General features: G+C 39.9%; 1 protein-coding gene across 1 annotated transcript; it reads left to right on the top strand.

The window, feature by feature from the left end:
- Positions 1–512: 512 nt before the first annotated feature.
- On the top strand, positions 513–9,316 carry ABHD10 (abhydrolase domain containing 10, depalmitoylase). The gene is made up of 5 exons (XM_058018342.1): positions 513–601; positions 3,511–3,694; positions 4,522–4,633; positions 5,570–5,707; positions 6,718–9,316. Exons 1-5 carry the CDS (start codon positions 517–519, stop codon positions 7,057–7,059), a joined length of 861 nt encoding a protein of 286 aa, XP_057874325.1. The 5' UTR covers positions 513–516; the 3' UTR covers positions 7,060–9,316.
- The last annotated feature ends 6,194 nt before the right edge of the window (positions 9,317–15,510 follow it).

Genomic DNA, 15,510 nt, shown 5'->3' with positions numbered 1-15,510 from the left:
GGCTCCTGTGCTCGTATATGTAAAGCTGAGAGAAGATGAGGAGATGTGAACCCATTAATGAGGTCCCTTCTCAGCCGTCTCTTCTCGAGGCCAAACAGGCCCAAGCCTTTCCCTCGGCCTCTCCTCCTAAGAGAGGTGCTTCAATCGCCCTCACAGCCTGCCACTCAACCCACTCCAGGATCTCCGTGTCCCTCCTGTACTGAGGAGCCAAGACCTGGACACAAGACTGCAGAGCTGCCTCACCAGGGCTGAGCACAGGGGCTGGATCACCTCCCTCGACCTGCTGGCAGTGCTCTTCCCAATGCACACCTTTGGCCTTCTTGGCTACAAGGCACAGCTAGCTCGGGGAAAACACGCACGCTGTGAAATGCACGATCAATGTTGTGGCTCTTTTTATTGATAAAACTTTGCACTTTCCCAGGGAGGTTCCGCCCTGACCGCAGACCCGCTCCCGCCCCGCCCCTGCCGTCGCTTCACTCCCGCGGGAGGCGGTCGGCGCGTGCGCGCGCGGCGGCCATGGCGGGAGTGCTGATGCGGGCCGGCCGTGCCTCGGCCCTGCGGGGATCGCTGTCACCGCCGAGGGCAGCTCGGGCATTCCTGGGTAAGGGAATGGCCGCGGGGAGCTCGGAGCAGAAGGGTTGCCAGTCGGAGCGGAGAGGATCTGTTTCGGTGTCGACTGTGACAGCCACCGTGCGGCTCTTGGGCAGCTGCGGGTGGCACCCTTTCCTCCCCTTCAGGGCCTCCGCCATCGGGAAGGGCCGTGGCGCGGCTCTCTGGTGGGAATGAGCATCTTAAACTTGATCCCCTTCGCACGGGGTTCCTGACAGGCTTCTCCCCACCTAGCCCGCGGGGGAGCTCGGTAACTGTGCAGAGGGCAGGGCAAGTGCTTTCTTACGTGTGTTTGGTTGGCTCTAAGCTCTTGCCCCGGTGGGTTTTGAGGAGCTGGGAATCGTGCGCCAGCGCTTGATCGGTTGTGAAACGTGCCTGCCTGTAAAGCTCCGTCAGGCACCTGAAAAGCTTTGCTGGCGTCCACTTCTGACTGAGCTCGGCCTCTGCCCAAACACGCAGTGTCCCTTCCTTATGTGTCCTTGTCTGAGCTGTTGAGTTTATTCATTGCCTTTAATTGGACAGGTGGATCTGCCCAAACACGCAGTGTCCCTTCCTTATGTGTCCTTGTCTGAGCTGTTGAGTTTATTCATTGCCTTTAATTGGACAGGTGGATCTCATCTAAGGTTGCTCAATGAGTAAAACTTTATTGCTACTACGGGTGCACATTTTCTAGCTTCATAAAAGCTTGAATACAGTGGGATTTTGTTTCTGTGTTCTTCTCCCTTTCTGCGTGTTTATAACAGTAATATTTTCAGAGTATCTGTTTATTTGAGTGTGTCTTTAGGTGCTCTGGGACCAGGCCAAGCAGCAGTTCCTGCTGGAATGTGGATGGTTGCATGAAACCGAGTGTGGACGGAGTTGAGTCCATTTACCTGTCACATTAACATTAATCTGCTGCTGCTGGGAGTGGGGAGATCTTTGTGCAGGAATATTCGCAGAGTTCAGGGAACTTCTTTGGCTTTGAAGCGTAATGTAACACTGGTCTCAGTCACAGTTTCTGATGTTCATAAAAGTTCACAGTGACTCCAATATTAAGAGAATTCCATAGATACCATCAGGCAAGGGTCCTGTGGTCTTACTACAGCTATCACCTTCTGTCTGTAACTTGCATTTATAAACACTAATACCTGCCTTGCACCCTTGAGAAGTGTTTCCCTGCTCTTAATAAGGTCTTTCCTAAAATCAGGAGGAGAAATTACTGGGTAGTTGCTGATGGTTTTGTTTGTCTGAAGAGAAATCTGAGAGGGTGACAGCATTGAGTTTTGCTTTTGGGTTGGCTGCAGTGGTTGCTTTTGGGGTTTGCGTTTATTCGGGTTGGAATTGCTGCTTCCATTAATTTGTTAAATGGAAGAATAGTTTGTGAAATCGCTTAGATAGTGTTTGTGTCTTGCAGCTGCAGTTGGAACCCTGCCCAATATCAAAGTAATTTGAGGACACCTCCAGGGTGCTGTAGCATGGAAGACAGTGGCTTCAGAGATGGCTATCAGGGCTTAAGGGGGAGAAAAATATTCCCAGTTATTTTTCTATTAAATTTAGCACTTCTTAGTTCATCTCTTATTGGCACTTGCACTCTACTGGCCCTGAAGAAGTGACTGGCTCAGTGAGAGACACACACAAATCAAAAGCCACAGTGTGGATGCATCTGAATACCTTTACTGTGGAGGTCATTCACCTTTATAAACAACTCATTCCTCAGTAGGATAAAGAACTATCTCATTGTTTGAGGAGCAATTTAATGGTTTAAATCTGTAGTTCATATGATGCCATTTCTGTTGGACTGTAAGAGAGTTCTGAATGCTAGCTGCACCCTGTATCTGTTATGTATCCACACTTACTCATGCACATCCAAGTTTAACAACAAGCTAACCCCCCAAAACCCCTTGAATGTAATCTCTCTGATAGTGACAGAACTCAAGGCTGCAAGACAGCTAAGTGGTGTGATACGGTCAGGGCTTGGGTTTTGTACTATTTATCCACACCTGACGCTTCATTTTGGGTTGCATCATTTCTGTGCCCTCCTGTTGAAGAGCCTGTGAGGTTCTAATCTAAGAATTAAGAATGTCAAAGTCTTAGAATACTTGACCAAGCTTTCAGTTTAACAAATTGCCTTGCTGCGTTGGATAATAGAGTGGATTAAGTCTCCTTAATAGCTTTCCAGGAATTACTTTTCCTCACCTGCAGTAGAGGTACAATTGACTGCTAAAGTTAGATTAAATCCTGTAGCAGCTGTTGAGATTCAGCAGAATTATTAATTAGTTTGCATTTCCTCTGGTAATTTCCTTGTTTGATGTTATTTATTTCATTTGGTTTAAACAATGCTAATGTTGTTTTATGCTTGTCATGATGAAGAAGTTAGGCACAAGATTCTTTCCCATTTCTTGATTATGAACTTGCCTCTATACCCCACATATTGTGTGGATCCAGGGCTTTGATAAAGGTGAAATTTTATCCTTCAGTTTTAATTCTAATGAAAAATTTGTCACCTCCTGTACTCTTAAACTTCCATTGCACAGAGTACACTAATCTCAAAATTATGCTTTTTGAAAATAAAAGTTTAAACTAAGCAGATATTAAATGAGAAGATTTTTTGGTGAAACGAGTAAATGTGTTCAAGATGAAACATGAGGACTGATGAAGTCTAGGAAGCCTGAGAGTTTGTTTTCAGTCAACCACTTTGGCATTTAATGATTGGAGAATGAATTGCAATAAACTTTGTTTTTCAGGTTCATCAATACTTGTCAGTCATTAAAGAACGTAGGAGATGCTTTTTTTCATCTCTCTTGAGCCAAAATACGTTTTTTTCACATAATGTGTCCATATTTTCCAAACCCTGGTTTCATAAAAACTTGTTTTTCTGCCTAGGTTATCATGATGATTGTATTAAATAGCTCCTCTTACTAGTTTGCAGGCTGAAGTCATCAGTCAGCTTTCTCACTCGACCGGATCGACCAAATATTGCTTATCAGAAACTAAAAGGAAGAAATCCAGGGGTTATTTTCCTTCCAGGCTTCAATTCAAATATGAACGGTCAGAAAGCAACTGCCCTTGAAGATTTCTGCAAATCGTTAGGTCATGCCTTCATCAGGTACACAGAGGAATATCTATGAAAATTAAACTAGTCTCATGAGTTGTGGGAAGGCTTATAGCATAAATACATAAACTTTGGCATTTGGATTCGTGTGCTCCCTGTGCTAAGGGAGCTCATATACAAGACAAGAATTCTTTCTCCTGTTTCCAAATGTAGTATTTCTGTCAGTACAGAGACTGGGGTAAATCAGGAGAATGTATTCTGAAAGTAACTGAGAAAATTCTCTAATTTTCTTTAGTATAACCAGTGCTACCTGTTACAATCAGGCTGTAGGCCTAAAAGTTTAACATTAAGGACCTGGAGTTCTGTTTTTTTAAGTTACCACTATAAGCACTGTCTTTTTGTGCCAAGTCCGATTAAGGTACCCTGTGTCTTCTGTGGGTTTAGAAGAACATGCCCCTGCTTGGTGATGCTGTCCTTTGATAGACGAGGTTGAATGCTGTCTGTCTGAATGTGTCATAATTCTTCATGTTTGGGTTCAGTGTTTGAAAGAGTTTGTACATTTTAAAAGTACCTTTAAAATTCAAGTGTCTGAGGGGTTTTTTTGTCTGTAAGGGAAATTTTTTGCCTATTCTTGTAAATTATGATGCTTTATCAAATGATAGAGAATGCTGCATTGCATAACTTAATTGTGTTTGTTGTATTTAGACTGCCTTTGTGTGATTTCTGCTCCTAGTGATAAACAGGACCAAGTAAGAAAATACTCACTGTGGTATTTTGTTCCCTGCTGATTTGATTATACAGTAGTATTTATTTAGTGTCTGTATTGCTAGACACAGTCATAGACAGTACTATGACTTTCCTGTTGATGGTTATTTTTTCAGATTTGACTATACAGGATGTGGAAGTTCAGATGGTAAATTTGAAGAGTGTACAATTGGGAAGTGGAGAAAAGATGTTCTGTCTATACTGGATGAACTTACAGATGGACCACAGGTTATATTTTATTTTTAAATATAGAATGCTGTTTTTCCCTCAGGGTAGAATCTTCATCAAAAATATGCCATAATAGCTCTGGTCAGCAGTAGCTTTTGCTGAACAGCTGACACCTGCTCACTTCCAAGCTGAATCATTTGAGCAGTCACATTCATAGGAGCTCTTTTGCAGGCAGGTAGGTCATGAAATCATGGAAGCATGCATTGGCAGGACCTCCTGGAGGCTGTTTATTAGAATCTCCTGCTCAGAGTGGGTCTGTTGTCCCAGAGAGTCTGAGAAAGCCTCATGGTGGAGGTGCCACCTGACAGGAGACAAGGAATTGTTTCTGTGCAGTGTGGCCCTGTTAATGAAAAAGTGTGTTACTGTCCCCTGCTGATGCATTCATTAAAGGATTTGCAGGAAGATTACAAGATGCTCCATGTAATCAAATAGCTTCAAATGCTGCTTCTCCTGCCTGTTTTTTAATTTCTTCAGTTACTTTAGAAATTGCTGTGAGAAACTTGGAATCTCCTACAACCTAGAAATACCTAATATTGTGTTCAAAACAATTTTGTATTATGAATTGCTTTTGTTTACTTCTTTCACTGCACTGAGTCTTTACCATGGTGCATTTATCTTGAGAAGGAAATATAAAAGTATGCATATGATACTGAATTGTTTCAACTCTCATTTTGTTTACAGTGTTTCAGTCTCAGACAGCAATAACCAGCCATGACAAACAGAATAATAAATACCAGATCTTGTGGTGCTTACTCAGGCAAAATTTCCATTGGAGGTGACAGCAGTTCTGCCTGGGTAAGGACAGCAGGATTATGCCCAAGGTTTATATAGTTAAACCAAGTGAAAACGGGTATTTTGTGCAAGAAGAAAAAAATCTATTAGCCATTTCCTGTAAAACACTATATTTTCTTCTCTTTTTTTACTTTTGTTTTCCAGATTCTCGTGGGCTCCAGCATGGGTGGATGGCTGATGCTTCATGCTGCAATAGCACGTCCAGATAAAGTAGCTGCTCTGGTTGGAGTTGCTGTAGCAGCAGATCACGTTGTAACAACTTTTAAGAGGCTTCCTATTGAGGTAAATGTTGATGGTTGACTTTTGTGCAGTCTAAAAATCTTACCAAGAATTTAAGAAATGATGTTATTTAAACTGTACTTTTCCTGCAAATTTTAGGGTAAGTTTTCTGTGTTTGATCAATGTAAGCTTACAGTATGAGACTAGTGTGAGCACTAACCAGAGTGTACTTATATTACTGTGGTTTAGAGGATGTGAAGTCAGATCCCTACTGTTTGCAGTTCATTAGATTTCAGTTTTGAATATCTTATATTTGCATTGGAATTGGATCCTTGTGCTTGGAAGGATGGAGAAGTAGCCATTAAAGTTGAGGTAGTTGAGGTTTCACTGGATGAGATGCATATGACACAGAGTGTGCATAGAAAGGTAATTCTTCAGATTAGTGTGTTTGTAAAGACTGTGAGATTTAGATAGTAGGAACTGCCCTTTTGAGATTCTTCCTTGATGGTAATAATATCTAGTCTTCAGGAAGTGTGTGCCTTAGAATAAAGAAAATATTTTCCCAATTTATTTGGGTTTTTTCTAAGGTACTTTGTAGTGTCAGTATTACTACTTAGGATTCAGAATCTGAAAATACATAAGAATCTGGAAATGGAGTATTTAGAGACACCTACTGTGGCAAAGACTGATCACTGGACAATGTCTTTTCCCTAGGATTTCCCCTTGTTTGTGGATCAGTGAACTGATTGAAGCCAAGGAGATTTACTGTTCATGGTGGCAATACATATTTTTCTTTTCTGATTGAGCCTGGCTAAGAAACTTAATTTCATTGGTGAATTTTAACAAGGTTAATTTGCAGGACAAGTTTGGAGAGGAGATTTTGTGACATGGTAGGGGATTTGTCCTCTCAGATGCTGTGAGGAGAACAGGAATACACCCATGATAATAAAAATCAACAAGGTGAAATTTTATGCTTGGGGGAGTCTTACTGCTTTTAGAACAGAAATAAGATGAGGTACTCTTAAGCACTCCTAACATGTGTTTTGTCCATTCTTTGCTCTCTTTTTATATAGGCACAAAAAGAAATAGAAGAAAAGGGTGAATGGAAGTATCAAACAAAGCAAAATGAAGAAGGCTATTACTCCTTGACCTATGACTTTATCAGAGAAGCAGAAAATCACTGCGTGCTGAATAGTCCTATTCCTGTGACATGTCCCATACGCCTTATTCACGGCATGAAGGATGGGGATGTCCCTTGGGAGATCTCTATGCAAGTTGCTGACCGTGTTTTGAGCAAGGACGTGGATGTTATCCTCCGCAAAATCGGCCAGCATCGGATGAGTGACAAGGAGGATACAAAGCTCCTTGTGAATACTGTTGATGATCTAATTGACAAGCTGTCAACAGTAGCATAAGCTGAAGAGTAGCATTAGTGCATGAACTCTACACCTGACTCTTTTCCTTGAATAACAGAAGCCTTGTTCTTACCCAGATGGTGGCAAGCTTATGACTGTCACAGTAGGAACTGAGCTTTATCTGCTGTTTCCTTACCTCTGTTTCATAAATACAGGAATTGTATTATTGCTGCATTTGCACACAGCCCAAAGTGTGAAGGGGTGCTGCTATTGTGTTCAGAACCTCTCCTTCACCATTTTACCCACTTTTTTTTCACAAATTTCCTATAATTTTGTACTGACATGTTGATTACTTTTTGTTGCTATTGGCCTGTACAGTAAAACTTTATTTTCACATCTTTGACACCTCTTACTGTCTTTCCACTGTAACATCATTGTATCTTATGTCTAAACCATCTGTGCAAGGCAAACTACAACTTGAGTGTTTACTGAAGTTAGTTATTAGACTAGTTAGTACCATGAAACACAATAAACAGATTTCAGATAAATAGTTATTTTGTTCTGAAATGCTTTTAAAAAGTGGAAAGCACACCCTGATGATGTACTTGTGGTACTGCATAGGGAAGAATTTGACTTCGAAGAAAGCAGGGCCTCAAAGCATTAAGAGCTCTTTATCTGTGCTTGTCAGGAGGGTGTCTGTGATCTTCTCCAGGCTGCCATTTGTCGTTCATTTGTGGGCCTACTGTTAAGGAAACAATAAATAATCTTGATGTGAACTGAAACTGGATCAATAAGATGACTTTAATAGTAACTTCTTCAAAGTAGGGAGTACAGTGCCACAGAGCACCGTTGCCTCTTTCCCACGACTTGAGAGAGGATTGCTGGGCACAGTGTCTTCTTCAGCTGCATGAGTCCAACCCTGAGAAGCTGTAAATGGAACTTGATAGTTGAATAAGTCTTAAAATGTAAATCCATGGGATTTATTAGGAAATTGATTTAATTGCAAATATGACTGTTACCTGGGTTTTGTACAGAAATACAGTACCATCCGTACACTTGAGAGAGAGGCTGGAAATAGTTCAGGCTGGCCTTAATGTGTAACATCAGTCAAAAGCATATAATTCTTTCTGGGTTTATTATTTGAAGTAGTAAATGGCATCACTATTATTACCTTAAAAGACTAGAGCTGCTGGGGGTAAGGCATTTCTAGAGAGTTTGTCATTTCCAGTTTTAGCTATGTCAGTAGAAGTGTGCTGAACAGGGCTTTGCTGAGGCAATGGGTTTTAATTTAAAAAAACCACCACAAACAGATAACTAAATTAAAAAGAAACCAAAAACACAGCAACAACAAAACCAAAATTTTGGATGAGTTCCTGTGAACTACAGTTCTGTTTAGGCTTGCAAAAACAAGCTGTGATGGAAAAAATCTGAATTTGGTATAAGTAAAAAAAGATGGCTCTTGTTCAGATACAAATTTTCTACTTCAAATGTACCAATTCCCTAACTTAGTGAATGATTTGGTTTGGAAGGGACCTTAAACATCATCTGGTTCCAACCACCATCCCATGGGCAGGGATATATTCCACTAGACCAGGTTGCTCAGAGCCCCATCCAACCTGGCCTTGAACACTTCTAGGGACTGGGCATCCACAACTCCTACGAGCAACTTGTTCCAGTGCCTCACAGTAAAGAATTTTTCCCTAATTATCTGATCTAAACCTAGTCTCTAAGTTTGAACCCATTCTTCCCCTTGTTCTGTCACAACATGCTCTTATAAATAGTCTCTATCCAGCTCAGGATGATCTAGATTGGGATAATTGCTTGAGGAAATTAGAACATTTCATGAAATCTTGTTCCCAAATATTTCTGGCATAGACTGTTCCTCTGTTTGTATCACTATGCAATTCACTTTAGCTTTGAAACCTCTGAAATATGTTTGTAACTTTTGAGAAAGTTAATGCAAATGGCATTCCTGGAGTTGGAGCTGTGTTCATGTTTATATACTGTTAAGCAGTTGTCATCTTTGTATGTGTTTGTATGACTTGCATCTGATAATACCCAAAATACAGATTTTGCGGGTTTTAAAGATGCAGTCAAATCAAAATTATTTTAAAACTTTTTGCCCTAAGCCATGATACGTTTTTAAATCCAGTTTTTTCGCATCTTGGATTAGTTTGGCTCATAATGAAAGAAGAGGCTGAAACAAGTGGACTGCAATAATTCCAAAGTAATTAATTTTAATTAATGCCAAGAGTTACCAGTTGTAATAGGTATGCTTTTTCTTCACATATATTAAAGTTAATTCAGTGACTGAAAAGTTTTGAGCTTTTTTTTTAATAGGGAATTATACCTGTAAATACTCAATTTAATACTTCAGACAAGGTAAAGGCTTTGTGTGCCTGCACAAACTGTAGCTGTTTATTTGTCTTGAAAGAGTTGCATTGTATTCATGTTTCATGTTAGCCTTTATTATATAATTGATATTTTACAGGTAAGATGTCTGTGGCAATGCCTTCGAGCAAGATAGGTGAAAGCAAATGTGAAGTGGAGCAGTTGTATAAAGAGTTTTCAGGAGGGCTTTTTTCCTTGTTTGCTGTTGGTGTTTTGTGTTGTTGCCCCCTCCATTATTTTCCTGTAATAACATGAGGTGGGAGAATTCAGTGTAACAGTGGTTGCTGAAACCACAGCATTACTGAAAAGTCCCGTTTTCCTTCTCTGCTGGCTAAATGGAGATCAGTGGTAGCATTTACAGTACAGGTACACCCAAAGTTTGTTACATATAGTCTAAATGCAAAGGCAGAGATTGTACTTTTTTCATAAAGACAATATTCCAGGTAGTGTTTTGAAATTCAGGGAATGCTAGTGTCCTTCTCTCTGTGCTCACTTTTTGTTTTTGTAAATTAGGTTTGCTTAAATATGAAGAGGTAGACCTTATGCAGACAGACCTTTTTCTCTGACTTTGGTGTAGTAATTCCTTTGATATTTATCTTTGCAAACATAAGCATTTTCCCTGTGTTCATGCTGGGAATTACCATAGTTTTGACTGTTGGTAACTTTGCATGTTCAGGTGCCTGAAAGAAGGGATAATGATAACTAGGGAGATTTACATCCTACCTCTGAGCAGCTGTTCACCTACCAGAAGTTTTGACAATCTCAAATAATGTGGCATTCACATATTACTGTGTCATTCCAGATTGGTAGTGTTTTGTCTTCTGCATTAATGCCTGGGGCATGGCTTTTTTCTTTGTTAGATGCCTACATAGTAATTATTTTCAGTATTAATCATGCTTTAAAAACTAGTATTTCATTCCTCTGTAGAGATACTGTATTAAAATAGGATGTTACACACTTGGAAAGCTCTGCATGATGCAGATTTAAAAAATAATTTGTAATTAATTATGTTCTGTTTTGGGATTTTTTTTTAACAGACTGCTTATTTGTTGGCAAATGCAAAGCATTTTGTGAACATACAATGTACATTAAGCTTTATTCACATGAAATATTCCGTTTCTAAAGCTAACTCAACTTGTTTCCTAATAAACAAGTGCTCTTATTTTGCTTATATTGAGCTGTACTTCCACAGTTTTAGATACATGCATTTTTTATCTTGTTAAATATTCTACTTGTTTTGTCTCTCCTCTTGTTTGGTTTTGTATTACACACCATCTGATTTGAGCTTTTTGGTTTTGGGGGGTTTTTTAACTTAATTGGTGTTAAGTGTTTCATGTAGTTTCAGTTTAGCTAAGCTGTTTTCTCTTGCTTCAACACTAAATTTAAAAAAGACAGTGTTCACAACAAAAGCCTGGCTGGATAGGCCTTAGAAGAACCACCTCCTGCTGTTTTATTTTTATGTTAATTTTGGTTATGTGCTCTCTTGGACATGCTGTTACTCAATGGGGCTAAAAGATTTATGGTACCATACTTTTCATACCAAATTAAAATGTGCTTAGAGAGGAACATTCAACTGGTAACTTGTCTGCAGCTGCTCAACTATCTTCAGTGTTCCAGTCATGATGCAATACAGAGTTGTAACATTTTCTGAACTGGTGCTGTGGTCAGAGTTTCTACATTAGGTTTGTGCTTGTAATTTCTTCTCTGGCAGGAAAAAAACCCAAACAAATGGGAGGGAAAATCATGTCCTGGGGAATAATGAGATTTGAACTTGTTTTCTAAGCTACTCAGTTGTGCTGTTACAAAGAGACCTACCTTACCCTTTCACATTTTTTTGGTTTTCTTAAATGCTGAATAGTTACATTATAATTAAGGCTTCTGAGGAGATAGAAGAGGGCTCTGTGTTTGACCTGTCTTTGAGATGAGCAACCTCTCTGCTTTGTGTTGATGACCAAATTCATTAAGATGTGTATGAATGTAAAATTTCACCAATGCTTGGTGGAAATTCATCAGCTGTGTAAGGAATGCAGACAGAAATACCAAATATCAGTGTGCACTCTCACCCTTCTAAGTTTGTTCTCAAGCCCAGCAGGGAACTCAGCCATTACATTAAATAGCAGCCAGCTTGCTGAGCATGAGGTTTTAATGCCCCTGTCAATGGCACTTTGCTTCTGGCAGGTATTCTCTAAGGGAAGATTTTACTGTTGGGAAAGAGAGACAGAAATTAAGAGAGTTCAGAAATGCACTGCTCATAGACTTACTGCATGTTGGTCAGTTTTTATAGCTCACATTTGCTTTGTGACCTCATCTCTCTTCAGTATATATTTGCCTAAAACAGAAAAACGTTACAGTTTTGGTCATGTAATACATTAATCTAAACTTTTTTACTGGACTTACTGCAGTCTGGTTGTAGGCTTGACCTTGTATTTCTCTTTCAAGTCCTACATATGTATGTTGTGTGGTCCAGTGCTTCTTTTCCATTAAAGAGAAATGGGCATCCTCCTTATGATGCAGTAATTACAGCTCACAGGTAGACACATTTTCAACCTGCTACAATCTCTTGATTTGTGTCTGGCAAGGAGCTTCAACTAGCTCTGCATTTATGTTTGGAAGGAAAAGCAAATGACAATTCCTAAAACTTCAAGTCATTTGGTTCTGAAATTAAAATACATATTTGAAATCTTTCTAGGCTAGCACATGAAAGGTTGTGTTCTTTTTGGGCCTTCTGATCTGCACCATGCTGTCTACTTGCCTCCCACTTGGCAACATGAGAAGGTCACTACTGCCTGCTGGGATGGAAGCAGGTGCTCATGTCAGTGGCAAAGATCTGCTGAACAGTAGTATACTTAGAGGTTGGAGTGATGCAAGTAAGCTGCCCAGACTGTAGCCTGGGAAAAGCATTCCCTGAAGCCTTCCTAGGATCAAATCTCAACTGTACAAGAATCCTTGGGTTTGGGGCTTAATTGGTCATGGCTTGCTAGCAGAAAGTGTGCCAGAATGTGCTAGTCCTTGGGACAGTATCTCTTGAAAAAGTTCCTTGGAGCAAAGCTAAATCCTTAACCATAGGAAGCAGCATTTATGTAGTTAGAGGATTTGATCTTTTAGGGGGTTTTTGTTTGTAAATTCTGCTGTCTGTTTTGACCTGTATTTCAGTGAAGATGTTACTTCCTTTCTGTTCTACTGTGAATGTACATTGCAATGTATCATTTTCAAACCAAAGTAGTTCTCATGAGGTACTGTTTTAGTTGGGGAGGGATAAGCAATTGATATGAAACCTTCTGGGTTTCTTTCAAAGGAGAATCCAGCACAAAACTTAAGAGGTCCTGACAATTCAAATGTACAATTTACCTCCAAGGTCATCTTGAGTACTGGGAATGTTGACAATTATATCCATAGGAATTGGTTTCCAGTGCTAAGTGGTAACTGTTTCTGCTGGCGAGCTGCTTGGAAGGTGGTCAGTTGTAGCCACAGCTCTCTTCATAGAGAGCAGATGGCATGATTTTCCAGGCATTTTCCTGGGGAAGGCTGTGAGAAGATCAGAGAAAAGAATGAGAAACAGTTATTATGTCCACTTGCTGCACCTGTTGTTGTACATATGTGGAATGTGTTATGGAGATTTGTTTACCAGAGGGTGGTTTCTTAATTGGACACTCATGATGGTGTTTGTATTGATTGACCAATTGGATCAGTCTGTATCAGACTGTCTGTAAGGGTGACAAGTTTCTTAATAAGAAGTATAGTATAATATAGTAGAATGAAGCGATTGATCAGCCTTTGCAATCATGGAGTCAATGCTAATTATTACCCGTCTGGGGGCCTGCAACAACAGTCAGTGACTTAAAAATTCCAGAAACACTTTTGTTCATGGCAGCCTTAGGAACTGCCTTGTTCTGCAGGCCGCAGCCTTAGGAACTGCCTTGTTCTGCAGGCCGGAGTATTGGTGCATTCTCTTTTGTCAGACAAATAGAAATGTCCTTCTTTACTGAATTACTTTTCTTTTAAACCCAAATTTGAGGTATTCCAAGTATGCTGTTGCTTGGAGCCTAACATCTTCAGAGCTGGCAAAGAAACCTTTTTGTGGGTGGAAGGGAAGATACTTGCTTAAGTTAGCATGTTTTGTCTTCAAGGGCATCTGGACTGTAGATTTCAAAGTAATGAGGAAGTTAGTATTTCTAAAATTAATGTTGTCCCCTGGTTCTGATGACTGCCACCTGTTTTTGCACAGTTAAAAGGAGGGCAATATTCCAATATTACCTTTTATCCCCTAGTCTGACTAGTTCTTTTGTGTAGAACATCTACAGCTATCTTATGACAAAGCAAGGCCATGCATAAAACCAAGGCTCTGCAGAACACTTTCCTGCCTTGAAGCTCCCAGAAAAAGGCCCTGTACTTAAACTGAGCTTGTACTGGGCCTGAGCATGCCCTCCGCAACTCTAGAAAACCTGACATCACACATGGACATTCATGCAGGGAGGGTCTTTAAAAGCTCTTTGGGGGTTTCCTTTTGAAGGGAGGTTTGGAAAAGTTAAGTTTTGGAAAACTCCCTCTTTTTGTTTTGGTTGTTTTTATTTTTTTTAAACTTAATAGTGAGAGGTCCATTATTGTACAGTGGCATACCAGGGAAATGGAGCCTGGGCTTCACAGTTATTCTTATTGCTGGACAGCTTTATGTGATGGGGATTCAACCCACCATACTTTGTGAGATTGTGCTTGGGGTAGCTGAAATACCAGGCTCTTTCTAAGGAATTAATTGCCAAACAGTGAATCTGACAAAGGTTAATGATTGCTCTGTGGTAGGATAGGTTTTACATTTTCGTATGTATTCTAGTTGGAACACATTGAAAGCTATTGAGTTACCCTGGATCTACATGTGAGTAGTGAGCTAGTTAATGTCAGTTGTTGGTTTTGGCAGCATTTATTTATAGGCACACAAAGATTTTTTTCAATTTATAGCATAATATTGTGATTATCTGGGAGCATAAGGGGGGAGTCATGGTGCTTACAGGCATGAAATGCTTCTTCAATTATTCAAGCTTCAGCCCTAGGTTTTAGTCATAAATTCTAGTGTTGTGTTGCCAAGAAAAGTAAGAGGACAAATCCATTAGAAGCAGTCGGTGAAGTGTTCTAATGGTACTACCTTCATGTTGTAAACCTGCCTCTTTTTTCCACATCACATTTCTAACCATCAGGCTTTAATCTGCCTGTGTCTGACATGAGGAACTTGAGATTCTTCATTTGTTCTTTAACTTGTAGGAACATGTGTTTGCCATTTCTTAACTTCTGGTTTTGGTGAGATAAACTAATTTTCTGTCCTCCAGTTACTGCAATCACTATTTAAATTTACTTTACTCTTCCACTCCTTTTTATGAAAAGTAATTGTCAGAACTTGATATGATATTCCCATTTTTGTTGGTGCACCTCCCATGTTTTATTCAGCCTAGCCCTTCAATCATAGGGTCTTACCCAACATCTTCATCATCCTCTGCGTTTTTTTTACATCTGTTTTGTCATAGGACAGAGTGCTGCATTCTTAAAAGTACTTCTTCAATGATGGCTGGACTTTGGCTGCAATAAAACACTTTTTGTCTGCTTTCACATAGACTGCTTTCAAAGAAGTTTATCTTTTTTGCTTACTCACATGAGCTGGGATCTTCTTAGGAGCCCGGGGTGGGGCGGAGGGGGAGGTTATTGACTTCTAATGACATTAACTAATTCAGGCCTGGGAACATATTCTTGTACAAACTGAATAAAATTTCCACCATCATTAATGATTTTTCAGTTACAGTCATATTACAGGATCTACTAGTTAGCCAGCTTTAATCTCTCTAATGTGACATGTTGCTTCAGAATTGGTTTAGTTCCCTAATCAACATGTCATGGAGTAGCCAACTCTAATATATTACTAGAGCATCTATTACTATATTATTAATATATTACTAGAGCATCTAGTAAATTGCATCAACATTATCACTTAAAAAAAAAATCTATTGTTTTCCCCAGGATTGATGGCACAGAAAGCAGGCTTATGATTTGTTTAAGTGGTACTTCGGAAAATATTGGTGGGGAGCTGGCATTTTTCCAATCCTCTGCTGTTTCCGGGTTTTTCAAAGGCTTATTAAA

This window comes from Melospiza georgiana, chromosome 2, assembly GCF_028018845.1.
Source record: "Melospiza georgiana isolate bMelGeo1 chromosome 2, bMelGeo1.pri, whole genome shotgun sequence".
Classification (NCBI taxonomy): domain Eukaryota; kingdom Metazoa; phylum Chordata; class Aves; order Passeriformes; family Passerellidae; genus Melospiza; species Melospiza georgiana.
The sequence above is the reverse complement of the archived record's forward strand: the minus strand, read 5'-3'. Positions and strand labels throughout refer to the sequence as shown.

Excerpts from the sequence above, each read along its gene's own strand:
- ABHD10 (XM_058018342.1), top strand. The coding sequence starts at position 517 with ATGGCGGGAGTGCTGATGCGGGCCGGCCGTGCCTCGGCCCTGCGGGGA. Across the intron at positions 3,695-4,521 it reads TTAGGTCATGCCTTCATCAG|ATTTGACTATACAGGATGTG; the intron begins GTACACAGAGGA and ends TTATTTTTTCAG. Across the intron at positions 4,634-5,569 it reads AACTTACAGATGGACCACAG|ATTCTCGTGGGCTCCAGCAT; the intron begins GTTATATTTTAT and ends TTTGTTTTCCAG.